Source organism: Urocampus carinirostris, chromosome 9, assembly GCF_059441175.1.
Source record: "Urocampus carinirostris isolate Australia breed hairy pipefish chromosome 9, RoL_Ucar_1.0, whole genome shotgun sequence".
NCBI lineage: Eukaryota > Metazoa > Chordata > Actinopteri > Syngnathiformes > Syngnathidae > Urocampus > Urocampus carinirostris.
In genome coordinates, this window is record NC_142357.1 from 18,020,471 (window position 1) to 18,035,991 (window position 15,521).

Genomic DNA, 15,521 nt, shown 5'->3' on the forward strand with positions numbered 1-15,521 from the left:
AGTGTCATATGATTAATGTAGTCATGCACACTGCATAAATATGAATCTCAAATGCGTCTAACAATTTTTTCTGCACTCTTTTTATGCATCTCAGCATGTTTCTTCAGGACCTCAGAGGATGTATCGACACCCCTGAAGGCGTTGGACTTTGCTTTCTGGCGAGGGTGAGATGAAATTGAAAATGGCTCTACTGTGAACGTGTTTCTTTGTTCCCTAGTAAATATTAAGGGTATATGTGTCGGCAGAAGGAGAACTTCCAAATGTACGAATGCTACTGTCAGAATAAGCCGCGGTCCGACGCTCTGTGGCGACAGTTCTCTGACTGCGCGTTCTTTCAGGTGCTTTGTCTTTATGATCATCTGCTTGCAATCCCAACTTGCTGCCAATTTTTTTCCATTTATTAACCTAGGAGTGTCAGAAGAAACTGGGACACAAACTGGGTCTGGATTCTTACTTGCTGAAACCTGTCCAACGCCTCACCAAGTATCAATTGCTGCTCAAGGTCAGTCATTTCAGGAATGGTACACTAGCTTAGCAGAAAACCTTCCTCATTTTAAGGGTGATTTTTATATGTTTAACGACATTTTTAACTGTATACTTTTGTACATATTATAAAAAGAGATAAAAATAAATGGAATGCATCATTTATCACCTCCTACTGGTAAAAGAAACGTAAAAATGTATTAAAATAAAATACAGGATTGATTCTACAATAAGTATACTTACATGAACTATCATGTAAAGATGCATTTTTAAATAATTGTAGAATTTGCATTTATTTTACATAACATGAGGCTTATCTTGAGGGAGCTGATATGATTTTCCACCATCATGCTGCTACGGTTACCACCAAAGACTAACAACCTTGTGAGAGGCTTGACAAAAAATGAAAATAATATCTGTGCACTTTCCCACTTTGAGTCTCCGTAGTTTATATTTGTCCTTATGCTTTGCAGGAATTGTGGTAAATGGTGAATATGCTGGCTAATTTATATTTCTCTACGAGTCATTAAAGGAACACTGTGTAATATTTGACTAGATGTCGCTGTAGTGTGTAGCGCAACCAAAAATGAATACAAAGCACAAGCAAGAATAAAAACAAAGGAGATTCAAAGTGACCAAAATGCACCATTTTTGTTCAGCTTTTCACAAGATTTTGTTTTTTGGGGGTACCAGTAGCAGCAAGATAGAAGATAATCATGTCAGCTACGTCTAGATGAGCCTCATGTAAAATAATTACACATTTCTTGACCTTTTACTCAAAAAAAAGAATGTTCATGTGGTAGTTTATGTACTTTTGTTTATTATTTAAATCAATATGTGTTTTTTTATTAATTAATTATTAATTAATACGTAATTTCCCTATAAAATTACAATTGTCTTCTTGTAACATGTGTGTCTGAACTTTCAGGAACTGCTAAAACATAGCGCCAACTGCGAAGGTGCATCTGAACTTAAGGAGGCGCTAACAGCCATGCTGGACTTGCTGAAGTCTGTCAATGACTCCATGCATCAGATTGCTATCACAGGATATGAGGCAAGCCTGCAAAAAATGTTTATTTTTTATTTTTTAATAAAATATTCTTAAAAGTATTTCACTGCCGCTCCAGGGAGACATTTGCGATCTGGGTCGCGTGCTGATGCAAGGCTCGTTCAGTGTGTGGCTGAGCCACAAGCGTGGGCCCACGCGTGTAAAAGAGTTAGCACGTTTCAAGCCCATGCAGCGTCACCTCTTTCTCTACGAGAGCGCACTTCTATTTTGCAAGAGAAGGGAGGAGAACAGCGATGGAGGCGACAAAACCCCCGCCTACGCCTTCAAGCACTGCATCAAGGTTAGTTCACCTTTTCAATGGTCAAATAAGTGAATATTTAAAGATTTTTTTTCATTATTATTCATGGGATATTAAAATAATCTTCGCGAAACGATTTTGTTTCCATGGTTTCATATTTAATTGAAAGGAGAGAGCAAAACATTTTAGCGTATTTTGGTAAAATGAGTGCCATCAGCTGGATACCAAATTCAATAAATCGAAATGTATTTGTGCAGCACTTCTCAGGCAATGAATTGCAAATCAAAGTACTTTGTAAGAATATTTAGAGAGCAATACAATTAGAATACCTTGCTTTTCCCCTTCCCAACAACCTGGAATGCCAAATACACTGAAACACACGATGGTTAAAATTAAAATAAATTCTAAAAACAAAATAATAGGACAAATACAATTATGCCAAGGCACAGACTAACAGAGTGTTTATTTTTAATTGATAACATTGTCTTTGAATGCTATTAAAAAATAAAATCTCATTCCATTCTGAAATTTAATTTCAATGTTTGGCAGCTTTAAGTTAGTATCTCGATATTTTTTTATTGTCAAAGGAATATATATTGACACGTCTGTATTTGGCCGCCATCGTTTATTCGAAAATCATATCCATGGACAATCATAGCACATCTGCGAATGGGCTACCAACAAATGAATTTTCATTTACTACATAAATAACATAATATAATATGTGGTAGACTTTCATTGTTTGTGTGTGATGTCTCGTCAGACGACATCTGTGGGGATAACGGAGAACGTCAAAGGCGACCCGAGGAAGTTTGAGATCTGGTACAGTGGGAGGGAAGAGGTTTACGTTGTGCAGGTGAGAAGGCAAAACAAAAAACGATTTTTCATGAGGGCGCAAACAGTTAACATGCAGGTACGTTTCGGTTTCAGGCCCCCAGTGTGTCGGTGAAACTGTCGTGGCTTAGCGAGCTGCGTCGGATCTTGACCAACCAACAAAAGTTACTCCGAGGTCAGTAGTGGACTTATGTGGCAAATGAGTGACAGACAATAATTGTTTACAACTCCGAACTTGTTAACACAAGTAGCGTGGCTGCTGGAGAGGTCTTAATGACGCAGTGTGTTTGTAAATGCTTGAAGTTGTTGCCATGTATCTCTGCAGTCTGACTCAATAAAGTACGCAATAAATGGATAAAAATAAAACAAGTCTGCTTAGACATGATGCTGTCATGCCTGCTCTGGTGGCTTCGCTTTCTCTTCGCATGTCTTCTTCCTTCATAATCAACAGCAGCTGGTATTAGTTTGTATGGCGTTGTCATATAAAGCGTCATTGCCCCCTAGGGCATGTGCATCAGACCAAGATGCCGGGAGGCTGCCGTTAGGTAGCCAAGCTGTGCCTACGTAAAAAGCAGAGCAGATTGTTAACTTGCAAAGCCTTTTACTTTGGTTCTTAGGGGGCTAGATGGTGGACAATCTTGTCGGCGGAGTTCATCTCATTTTATGCTAGCCGATAAAAACATCTCAAAAAAGCACAAAGTGTGTAAATAGCTTGATAGCAACTTTATTTTAATGATCAAATTTAAAAAACAAAAACAGAAGAACTTTCCTTTGATTGACACATAGACTGTGCGAGCCACTTTGTGTTGCTTTTGAGTGTAACTTTTTCGCCTAATATATATATTTGGAGAGTAACGAATGAAATATAACTTTATGCCAGCAAGTTAAATGGACGAAAATAGTGGATCAGATGACCAGTTCATATTTACAGTAGCTTAGTTCACACAAGTTAAACTTAAGAATAATTTACTTTCCCTGGCTTCTATTGTTAAATATAACTGAAAGTGCATGAATGTGGCCATGGAAATTGCTTCGAAACCCTGCAGTAAACATAAACAATAAATATAGGTTGTGACACAAATCATGCAAAAAGTCCAGTTGACAACAACGAGAACCTTCCTGTTTTAAAATCTCAGCCGATGAAGCAGGTACCATCCGCATTTCAAGGGAAATATACATTGTACTTGCAAATAATATCACCAAATGAAAGCATATATGCCCACTGCACGGAGATGGCTGGGATGGGCTCCAGCCCCCCCCCCCCGCGACCCTAATGAGGATAAGCGGTACGGCTAATGAGATGAGATGAGATGAAAGCATATAGATATTACATAGGGAAGGGCCTTAACATGCAATTCCAGAAAGTGGTACCAACTGTAAAAATGACTAGGCATGTATTCTGTTTCCAGATGAGGTTCATCAGAATGGACAACCAGCGGAGCACATGCATCTTTCACCGTCACTATTTCACAGGTTTGTGATCTTTTTTTAATTTTCATCTCATGAGAATGTATTTTACAAAATGTATATATCTAATTAAAAATGTTATACATAGTTGAATACTATTGGTTTGTCTTTTCAGTACAGTGATACCTCCACATCCTTGCCAGAAGTTAACCCCAAATAGCTATAAAGCACATCACTAAAAACCCTTTCAAATAGTAATTGAACATAGAAATAGTGATAAGAAAGAAAGAGGATAATAATGAATTACTTTTAAAAGCCCCACCCTATGCCGAAGGAGCAGGGGAGGTGTTGCAAACTCTGCGGCTGTTTTTAGGTTAACTAGTGTTAGCGTTTAGAAATTCATGGAACTCTCGAATGTCGAGCAAGGTTTTTGATTGAAAGACATCTAGCATTTCAAATTTCGCATAACTCAAGTAGCTCGAATGTATTAAGGAAAACCTTTGGTGACGTCATCACTGTAGCTTTTTCACTAATGGACAGACAAAAGGTGGTCGGAAAAAAAAAGCGCAACTGGCAGTTTAAAGCTCTGTAGTATGGGTTACAGTGACATGATCTCCGGGTCTGTGTGGGTGCAGCAGCTACCATGTCCAAACTGTGTGTGGTTGCTCCCCTCCATCCATCAAACCTACCCCACACCCCTATGCTGCAGGGCCACTCGGCCGTCTAGAGGGGCTCCGAGGGGCTGTCTGCCGGGGTTGCGCTCGATCTCGGCGACGACCGGCGTTTTTATGTGCCTACGCCCTCCAAGCCCCCGGCAACGGCCCCGCCGTTTCGGCCCCCAATGTCGCTGACCATCCCTGGTAAACTTAGCAGTCTTGATTTTTGCAAGTTTTGCAGAGAAACACGTTTCTGCATGCAAAAGAATATGGAGAAATATGGAGAAAGGCGCAGATCAGAGGTATGATCTGGCCTTAAAAAAATCCAGCCCGACCCGAGCCAGGCCTGCAGGTATTAATGCCCGACCTGGCCAGCTATCAACCAATCAACTTAATTAGCAGGACCGAGCCTGCAGCAAGCTTGAAATTTCATATTTTGTTTGTGAGGAAGAGAGCTTTTCCATGAAAACTAATTAAAGCCTGTCTTTGGTAACAAAATCTAAGGTAAACAAAACTGTATACACATTTACATTCTTTATATTTCTGTGTCTACAGAGGTTACATTGACTGATTACTTTTCCATCATTGACAGTTATTTTAAGAACTGACAGGAACCGTCCGTCGTGTCGACTGGTTAAAATGCTTAAGAATCTAACGCGACACCTTAGGAAAGAGAGAAGCAAAGAGAAAAAGAAGAACAACAATGGGTGGATAATAGACACAGGAAAAAGTTCTTTTAACTGACAATGCAAAAATCTGTCTCTTCTGGACAAAACTATTCACAGCTTCAAAATACCTCTGGACACTGTGATGTTAGCGTCGCATAGCCTGACCCTGACAAAATGATTTTAGGCCAGACTTTGGCTGAAATTCGGGTCGGGCTCAGACTCCTGCTTGGGCAGACTCTAGCACGGATACATTCAGGGTGAACACAACATTATTATTATTATTTTTATGCTTCCTCTCACAAAATCAGCTGGGAGAGATGTCAACCCATGCACTTGTAAACATACAAATGTTGTGTCCTCTGAACGTTGCACATTTGAGCTGACATGCTTTGAATCTCCACCTGAACAAGCCCTAAGCGTCACTGCTTACATTCTCCTTAATATTAGGGTAGCTGTTATTTGATTTGTTTTACACTTAAATCATGCAGGTAAGGTCTCATTTGTTTTTTATCCTTCTATTTTTCCAGCAAACCTCTCATTCTCACCGTATTCTATCTTGTCCATAGAGAAGCTTGTACACGGCTGCTCCATGCCTCATTGCGCTGTCTGAATGCTGCTCTTGGGTAGTTTTCACTGGCCTGTGGGTTTGCCTAATATGCTATATTTTTGTAATTCCTGCCAGCAAGCAGCAGAGGTTGTCTGTGAGCTCGGAGGACACCGGATCTGCGAAGAGCACCCCAGACGTACAGCGGCGCGCCCCCAAGTGTCAGCTTAACCGCAGGAGTGCGTTCATATCCTACTAAGATGTTTTTATTGTTGTGTGTTTTGTTATGTTCAAACCATGTGATATTTTCAAAATTTTGCAATTAAACTGAGATTATTGCATATAAAAAATTACCTGGATAAGCCAAGGATTTTTTTTCCTGTATTTTATTACGCCTGACTGACAAACGAATTTGTCTAGGTTGGCCGGGAGCTCATAAACAGTCAGCGAGCCTCTGCGAGGGTCTGGACAAGTCGAACGGAAGCCGGAAAGTTTTCCACCAACCTGACACGCCGCTGGTTAAACTGGTGAGATAATTATGGACCCACACATTTATCTGCAATACGGCACTGCACCTCAAAAACAGATTACCACTACTCTTGACATTTAATGACTAGATTCAATTTGAGTCTCAAGTCGACTAATAGTATTAGTCTATTGGATCATTGGCAGTGGTCAGAATTAGTGAATATCTTCCCATTAGTTGGGGAAAAACCCCATTGTTTCCGTTACTACCTCATTCATTGTAAGCAAATCAAGTCACATTTATTTATTTACTCCTTTGTTGGTGATAGGAATTTGTTGGTGATAGGAATGAGTGGAGAAGTGTTGTGAAAGGATAGTGGGATGTTTAGACGTGTTCTAGGGGTTAGGCAGGGCACCTGTATGATGCGGCAGGGGTAAACCAGTGAAAGCTGTCAGGCCCTGCTGTTGAACAGAAGAGTGTGTTGTGTCACCCTGACCCGAGTGACATGGCCGCTTTCTTGTGCCCCTTTTCATCTAGAGGGACGAAAGCATGACCAACTTGGGTTCCGAGGTGGTTAATTTGTTTAGGTGTTTGGGCATTTTTTTAATTTTCTTTGTTTTTGTGTATGTCTCTGTATTGCTATCGGTCACCCCTCTCAAGGGATATCACCAGGGTAGATAGATAGGTAGGTAGATAGATAGCCCTCAATCATAGGGATTCTTTAAGGGCTGCACAGGCCATTGTTAAAACATCCTCTGATCTAAAAGGGCAAGGAAAAACTAAAAAAAATAAAATTATCATGAAGAAAATGAATGAACCTAAGAAAGGGGCTGCAGATGAGGTTATCCATGTTGCAATGGATGTCGCAAGAGCATCAACAGAAAAAACATCACTCTTAAATACATTTATAACAAAAATCACGTAAAAGTTCTAGTTGATTATTATTATTATTATTATTATTATTATGATAGCAACGATGGCAACATTTTGACGATGCAGCAGTTTTTAAAGCAGGAATCGGGAAACTGTTGCTTTTGGGCCATATATGGCTCTTTTCATGAGTAGATAGAGCTTGGTGATAAAATAGAATTTGCACATTTACTTAGTGTATTGTTACATACAAAGAAGATTGTTACACTCGCGAAGCTGAAACGATACCGACCGAAGGGTTTGATTCTGACCAGTATATATAAGGACACAAGTTTTTGTATAGGACACAATTTTTACCACAGTTTTGGCTGTAAATTGCTCAATAATCTTTTATATGAAATCTTATTAAACAACCTATGTTCATAGTTGAGATATTGAAAAGCCACATAGCAAACTTTAAATACCCAGAAGCTCTAGCAAAGCACCTAGAGCAAGTTGATTGGGTGAGCAGTAGGAATAGACGGAGCTATGTACAGGGCGTGGACACTCCTTATCCTCCTTTGCAGTATTTTGTGACATTCTTACAAAATAACTTTGCTCGTATCTTGTTTTAAAACCATTATTTAGGACAAAAATGAAGTAAGGAACTGCATGGTGGGAAGAGGCAAATTTTAAGAGGTATATTTATACTGATATGGGATACAAACTCTGGCATTATTATTAGTTTAATGATTGTTTTCAAATCATCAAGCTTCACATAGAGAATTGCAATGTGTTGAGGAATTAGCTTTTGTCTGTAAAGTGGGTTGTATGGTTTTGTTAAATTTTGTCTTGAAATATTTGGTGTGGCTCTTTTAAAAATAAAATAAAATGTTTTTATTCCTTTTTGGGTGAAAAAGGTTCCCGACTCCTGTTCTAGATGATGGCATACATAAGTTCTAGGTGCCGGTCCAATGTCTCAGAACGCATGCAACATGCAGATTCGTCCTTCTCCCTCACTCATTCACCGGCAAGGACAATAAACAATAGTATGAGGTCAACATCACTCATAAGCGACAGGATACAAGTGTGTCTTAAGTGTAAATAAATAGACTAAACCCTTAAACTGACATTGCAGATCTTATCTATAAGTGCAGAGCATTTCACAGCACCAGAGTCTGAATGGAGAATGCTCTCAATCCTACAGATTTCTTCTGGGCTCTTGAAATAACTAATAGACCAGCATTTTCCGAGCAGAGGATCAGAGCAGGAACTTTAGAGCAACAGATATAATCAGATCAGAAAGATAAGAGGTGGAAGTCCATGCAAACACCTGTGTGTTGGCAACACAACCTAAAATTCACATCTTAAAATGACAGGGAGCCAATGCAAAGTAATCACAACGAAGGGTAACAAAGACCAACTATGCAAAGACCTGCACCACGTCTGATGCTGATGATCTTATTGCAGCATGTTCACAATGTATAAACGTGTGCGTGTGTCAGTCTCGAGGCAAGTACCAATCTTCTGCGGACTGCCTTCAAAACGGCCCCGATGGTGTCCTCGTCAAGTGTGGTGATGTCATCCAGCTGATGTGTGAAAATGACAAAGGCTGCTGGTGAGCATGTTGTTCTCAAGCCACGATAGCGACTCCATTTCTACGCGTCTGTTTGTCATCCTTTTTACTCCTCTGGTCAGGTTGGTGAAGAATCTGAGTCGCCACCAAGACGGCTTTATTCCCTCTGCCAGCCTGCAAGTGATCATAAGAGGGAGCAGTAGAGCAGGCTCCTCCAGGCTCAGGGGTAAAAAACAAAAAAAGGCTACAAGTACCGTAATCCTATGCAATATCCTGGTTTATTTTCACGGTTTAGGTGCAATGCGAATTTTCATTGTGCATTGTGTTCTGCATTCTGATTGACACACTGTCAGTTAGTCTCACATTTTACCCACACTTCATTGAATTTCTTCACTTTGACATTCAGAGCACTGGGCAGAAATCACATCGCATCAAAACCTACTGCGGGCCCTTGCGATGCTTTGTTTAAATACCCTGGTATGATCCCCCCATCCACCGCACCGACATCCTGACATTATCAGCGTCCGCGCAATGCCACTGGCCGCCTGCACACTGGCTATAACTATAAGTTTTATTTATTTTTTTGATGGTGGTGTGGAGTAAGTCAGCATAGAAGTTGAATGTGGCTGAGACGTTCACCTTTAATCACCCTTTACAAACTGAACTCTTTTACATTTTTTCAGCCAAAGTAAAAAATAATTGCCTAAAACAAAAGTACAGCATAAGGTCCATTACAGGTCCACAGAAAGCACCCAATTTTTCAAATTTAACTCAAACATGAAAAATCTGTGAACACGGCTTAGCAGCACAAAATTTATTACACAAATCCCTAGAAAGCATTCTAAAAACCAGACTTCACATAACCAACAATTGCAGACGTCCCCAACTTTACAAATCCAAAAGAAACACCAATACGACAATGGTGCCATGGGGGAAGAATAGCAAAATAAAGAATCTCCATAAGGAAACATAACAAACTACAGTAATCCCTCTTTTTTCGCTGGATTTTCGTTCCCTAAACGTTCTGCGATAAAACCCGCAAAGGAAAATAACCAACCCTTTATTTATTTATCATTTATTTATTTATTACTTAAGAACAAACCCAGTACACAGTATTTGGTTAACAAACAAAAGGACTGTACTTTTTTTTTCAATTAACTTTTGTCCTGTCAAATTATCATTTAAAAAATGTTATCGATTAGTTAGTGTGTAAAAGGTAAAAGTGTCAAGCACATTGTAAAGCGCTTTGGAACGTCTTCATTGACTTAATAAACCGCTATTTAAATGCAGTCCATTCCATTATTGCACTACGGTTTGGATTAGGGACACGATCCACTTTACATAATACTCTGCCGCCATCATGTGGCTATTTGAAAAACTGCACCTACCTTGCAGTTCTGTCCTACAAATATTATTTTATCAAATATTTTAGAAAAAGTGCCAGAGAGACACTAGAAAGCGCCAAACACCCGCATATGGCTTTAGAGTAAGTTCAGCAAGTGGAGAGATCCAACTTTGTGGGTGATAGTAAGACTTTTCCTCCGTTTGCGAATAAGAATACGGAACAAATTGCACAATGAAAATCCGCAAAGTAACGAAACCACCGCGATACAGGAAAGGGATTACACCTTCACACCTACATCACCCGAAAATAAACCCAAAACAAAAGACAGTGAAAGAGCACCCTCTAGTGGAGCTTTCACAAATTGTTGTATATATGGAAAAATAATACAGGTTTTTGCTTCGTGGATTTTGCTTATTGCGGGTCCTTTTTGGAACGCAATCCCTGCAAAAAATGAGGGATCACTGTACTTGAGTAACCAAATTGTTGTATTTTTTCTGATCATGCAGAATCAAGCAACATCAGGATGAGAAAGCTCAGCTCTCCGTAGTGAGGAACGCACTTGGTCAGACCAAAGACAGACTTCCTGTCCTAGTATTGTGGCACTTTAAGGCGTCGGACTCCTTCACAGGTTGGAACTGACAATCAATTCTGAGTTGCAACCCGTCCTGGTTTCAACATATGGTGTGCACAAAACCTGCGGGAGTGGCGTGCTCTTTCCCAGGTTTCCTCCGTGCCCGTTTAAGGGGGAGTGGCTCACTTTTTGGCAACCATTCTTCATCAGCTGTGTGTGTATTAATGGACATACAACCTGGGACTGGGATGTAAGAAGTATGACTGCAGACATCATCCAGGAGAAAGCGCTTTGAAAATATGGAACTCCAAATCACCCGTTGAACGTGCTCAGATCATATTGCAGTACATCCTTAAAGACACCAGGGGGCGTGCTTGACATTCCAGGTAGATGTAAAATCTTAGTCCCAAGCCCGGCCCCCACTCCGTTTGGGCGTACTCGAGTTTGCTTTCGGCTCGGTCGCTCAAATCACGTTAATTGGTCGGGCTCGGGCTGGTCGTGTTCTAATACCTGCGGGCCCTCGTCGGGTCGGGCTGGATTTTTTTAGGTCTGTTCTTACCTCTAATTCCAGGTGTTTAAAGCTTGGTTAACACTGGATTTTTTTCTTAAACAACACACACAGTTTCTGAGTCTATAGCCATTGGTATCAGTCCACCTGCTTTATTCCTTATGTGCTCTTCTGTACGCTAGTGCCAAAGTGGCTTTTCCCCAGGCATTATGTGCGCATTTTGTTTAAGTGGGGGGGAAAAATCCTACTCCTTAGCAAAAAAGGAATGTGGCCTTTCTGTGCTCCTATCTAAGGCAGCTGGAGCACCTCAATTTCCAAGTTGCACTCCCAGTTGAAGTTTACTGTGAAATGTAAAATCCCATAAATAAGATAGAATATTCCAACATGGGGTATGAAAATAAAATGACAAAGTGGCAGGGCTTAACTCTAATCATAGTGTCACTTGCAAGCAAATCACAACTGATTATCTTAGCTCAACTCTCTACACAAATGGAAAATTTAAATATTGAGAAATTTACCAAATCGCGATTGAAGGCTCTTGTTTGATATGGAAATTTGTCTCGGAAGTAATTCGAGCCTGCTGGTCACGTGCCTTTTCTCCTTTAATCAAATATTCTTTTGGCATTCCCTATTATGGCGGATGAAATCATTTCAGAGGTGCGATCGCTTCAGCAACAAAAACGGCAAATGTTTTGTTGCAACGGTCACCGAACACGCTGCGGATTTTGCACAAACCTTCGTGGGAAACGACCTGAAACTAAATGTTGAAGTCTTTTTTTTGGGCAGATGAGCCCGACCGGGCTGCAAATGTTTCATTATATGAAACTGATAAACATGGACCGAGTTGCCTCGTTCAGTTCTTTTGCACTTTCTGGGGCTTCCAAGTCACAATCTGCTTGAGAAGATATTTATTGCTATAATTGCTGTGTAAATACGTTATCCTTTTATAGTTGATAAATACAAGAAAATATTGGTCAATAAAAGCTGATTCATTCAATGTGTTTCATTTTTATATCTGAGTAAATCTAGATTGATAATATTATATTTTCCCGATTTGCGTGTGTGTTTGTGTTTGTATAGGCTCCTAGATGGCTTGCACTGATTTTTGTAAAAAATGACACAGTAGTACTTTAGGCCTCAGGGGTTGTCTTTAGCTAGGTTTTGTGTCAATTCACCCCCAATAAATACTAACATAATCAATAAATATCCGCTTCCGTGTACAAATGACTCTGGAGCTGCATGTCGTCGTAATGCTTTTTCCTAGTGGCTCCCTGGCACTTTTTCAGCAATTCACAGCCCCAATAACCTCGCTCAAATAGAATGCCCAGGAAAGCCGAGCCCGGGAACGCCAAGGCCGGTTCATCATGCTTTGTGTGACACAAATACAATGTGCAGAAAGAAAATCTGTGAAAATGTAGATCATTGTTTTGTTTCGGCTTTGAGAGAATTGCTGTTGTTATTCCCGAAAACATTTCCCTTTAAAAACACTCTGCATCCCTTGAAATAATGTTTGGACATACTAATTAATTATGACCAACGGGAGTACTGACTTTGGCAAAAAAAAACTTTATTCGACACAAAGGGACAATGTGTTTTGATATACCACCAGATGTCACTGTTGTCAAGAACGGAAACAGGACCCACTTGCGTAATGTTTACCACAAGTTTTATGGAAGGAACGAAAAAGGGGTGCGCCCACGATCCGGTGTTCGCTCTCATACTCTGCTTGTGATCCGAACACGGAAGTAGATCTTCCGTGGCGAGCGATGGCGGTGTCGGGAACGGAAAAACTGGTTAGTAGGAGACAGGAGAGCAAAAACGTGGTCTGGGTCGGAAGCGAGTCGTAAGCCAGGAAAGGAGAGTAGACGTGGTCGGTTTAAAAAACGAATCGTCTTTCGGGACGGGAGAGTAGACGTGGTCGAGATCAAAACAGGTCGTAGCGGGAGACAAACAGGAGCAAAAGACGGGACAGGCGTTAGTCAGGATAAAAAAAGTCTTGCCCAGTATACACAGAGATTCGCAGACGGACTGATAAAAGGGGACAGACAGGAGTGGTTTTAAACAGGGACAGGGAGCCAATCAGAGTCCAACGCAGTTGGCGCCAAAGGAGCGGGCACAGGTGATTCACATCGGTAATCATGACAACTGTATTGTGTCGTGCAACCAAAAACGAGTGTTTAAAAAAACATAAGAAACAATGAAAACTACGCAAGTCTCCCGAAGTTAACCCACACAAAAATGAAGTTCACACACACCCAAGGGTGAAAAAACTATATAAACAGCGAGATTTATGAATAAGGCAAAAAGGTTTGCCCATATCACTCCTATAGTGGCTAACTTGCACTGGCTCATAGTCTGCAACTTCTGTGTACGTTTTTAAATCAAGACCTATGACACACTTCTCTGCTATAGCTTATGATTGATGCCTACTACATCATACTTTTCTTTTCCTGTCCTTTCTGGTCTTTGGCTGGTTCTGAAATAAGGGAAAAGGACATCTCGAGATGAATCAGCGGACCAGCGCCTGGACCTGAATCATGCAAAGACCAGCCAGCTGAGATGGGAATCTCCGTTGTTGCTGTCATGGACTTTTCCGAAAACTTTTCATGTCAAGGCTTTGTTGCTGTCCTGGACTTGTTTTGCTTTTTTCTTCCATATTGCCTATGTTTTTCTTCTTGATGTTAGCCATGTTTTGTGTATTGTTACCCAATTCAAAATCTATTACAGCCTTCTAACACAGGAACAGGGATAACAACTTGTGAGGCTCCTTCTCAAGGTTTCTTATTTTCCTCATGTTGAGGTTTTCAGTTTTTCCTTTGCCACATTTTGGTTTTAGATTAGGGGATGGTGTAATTGTAACCTCTGAAGTCCTTTTAGACATCTTGTGATTAAGGGCTATGCAAATAAATGTGACTTGACCTGACAATGTAAAGTATAAAAGGCAACATGACAAAATCATACACTTTTTACTGTTTAATTTGTAAAAATGTTAAGATAGACGTCAGCAAGTTTATGTTTTGACCATCATGAAAATAATCAACCGTTCTTTCATGGTCAAGATCAATTGAAATGGCATTTTTTATTGGTAAAATATTAAAGTGTTGATAAGTTGTTTTTAAAAGGTATTTAAAGAGGCAATGTGTATTATTTGATCACTAATTGTTGCTGTATGGTGAAGTGCAACTGAAAACGAATTCAAAAAAGCACCAGGAAGATTACAAACTACCAGGATTCAAAGTGACCAAAAACCACAATTGTACTTCTAGTTTACCCCTGCCCCCGCCCACCACACACAGCTTTTTGCAGGTTTTGGGGTACCAGTAGCAACAAGATGACGGATAGTTATATTAGATCAATTTAGTTGATGCTCATGTTATGTAAAATACTTGGTAGTTTCTCGACCTCTGAGTATTTGTAGAAATTGTGGGTTTAGTTTTTAGTTCATGTATTTTGCTAATTATTTAGATCTATATTGTTTTTTTTAATTAATTAGTTTTGTTTTTAACACTGGGAGAAACAGAAATAATTACTCACTGTCCCTTTGAAGAACATTTTTGGAAATTTGGTAAATATTACCATTAAAACTCCAATTAAGAGAATTTGGAGAATTTCAAATTTAGAAGTTATCCAAGCAATCGATTATTTTCTATTTTACTGTACTTTACACTAAGACCTTAAAGTCAGACTTTTTTCATATGTTAGTATTTCCTGTGACGTCTACTTTACAGCGATCAATGCACACACGCACAAAAAGAAACACTTTCCCCCAAAAATTTCATGGATGGCCTCAAAAGAGCAGTATAGCTTCGGCATGGAAATTGACTGGTTTGTATGCCACAGAGACGGGAGCTCTACATCACGGGTCTCAAACTCAGTTTACTTGACGGTCACCGGAGCTAGTGTCCGGGTGAAGTGGGCACGAATCGGGTATTTATTGGGGATCCTTTGAAACAGAACCTAGGTAAAAACACTCACGGAGGACTAAAGTACAACTTTTTAAACTTTCTGGAAAACCAGTTGAGCCATTTCGGAGCCAATAAGTCACAAACAAACACATCTGCACACACGAATTAGGATTTATAGAGCAATTAGATTAATTTAGATAGAGAGATAGATAAAAGTACATGTTATTATTGGGTTGGGCCTCAAGAATATTGCCAGATATTAAACCGGTCCGTAGTAAAGAAGAGGTTGGGGACCACTGCTGTTGCCTGGAAAATAGTTTAATCGATTGTCTACGTTCTTTTTGTGGATTTTACTTCAGAAATCCTCAAACCATATATTTTTGAGAACAGACGGTTGTCCAA

General features: G+C 40.0%; 1 protein-coding gene across 1 annotated transcript in view; it reads left to right on the forward strand.

Moving 5' to 3' along the window:
* Positions 1 to 11,660, forward strand: part of mcf2a (MCF.2 cell line derived transforming sequence a) — a 44,999-nt gene extending 33,339 nt beyond the window's left edge. Inside the window, exons 18-30 of the mRNA XM_088344749.1 lie at positions 95 to 164; positions 246 to 338; positions 410 to 502; positions 1,412 to 1,537; positions 1,611 to 1,832; positions 2,554 to 2,646; positions 2,721 to 2,799; positions 4,034 to 4,097; positions 6,038 to 6,138; positions 6,320 to 6,426; positions 8,720 to 8,832; positions 8,913 to 9,016; positions 10,642 to 11,660. Coding sequence (XP_088200875.1) covers positions 95 to 164; positions 246 to 338; positions 410 to 502; positions 1,412 to 1,537; positions 1,611 to 1,832; positions 2,554 to 2,646; positions 2,721 to 2,799; positions 4,034 to 4,097; positions 6,038 to 6,138; positions 6,320 to 6,426; positions 8,720 to 8,832; positions 8,913 to 9,016; positions 10,642 to 10,682 — 1,306 coding nt within the window. The 3' untranslated portion in view covers positions 10,683 to 11,660. The remainder of the gene's footprint in view (positions 1 to 94; positions 165 to 245; positions 339 to 409; positions 503 to 1,411; positions 1,538 to 1,610; positions 1,833 to 2,553; positions 2,647 to 2,720; positions 2,800 to 4,033; positions 4,098 to 6,037; positions 6,139 to 6,319; positions 6,427 to 8,719; positions 8,833 to 8,912; positions 9,017 to 10,641) is intronic.
* The last annotated feature ends 3,861 nt before the right edge of the window (positions 11,661 to 15,521 follow it).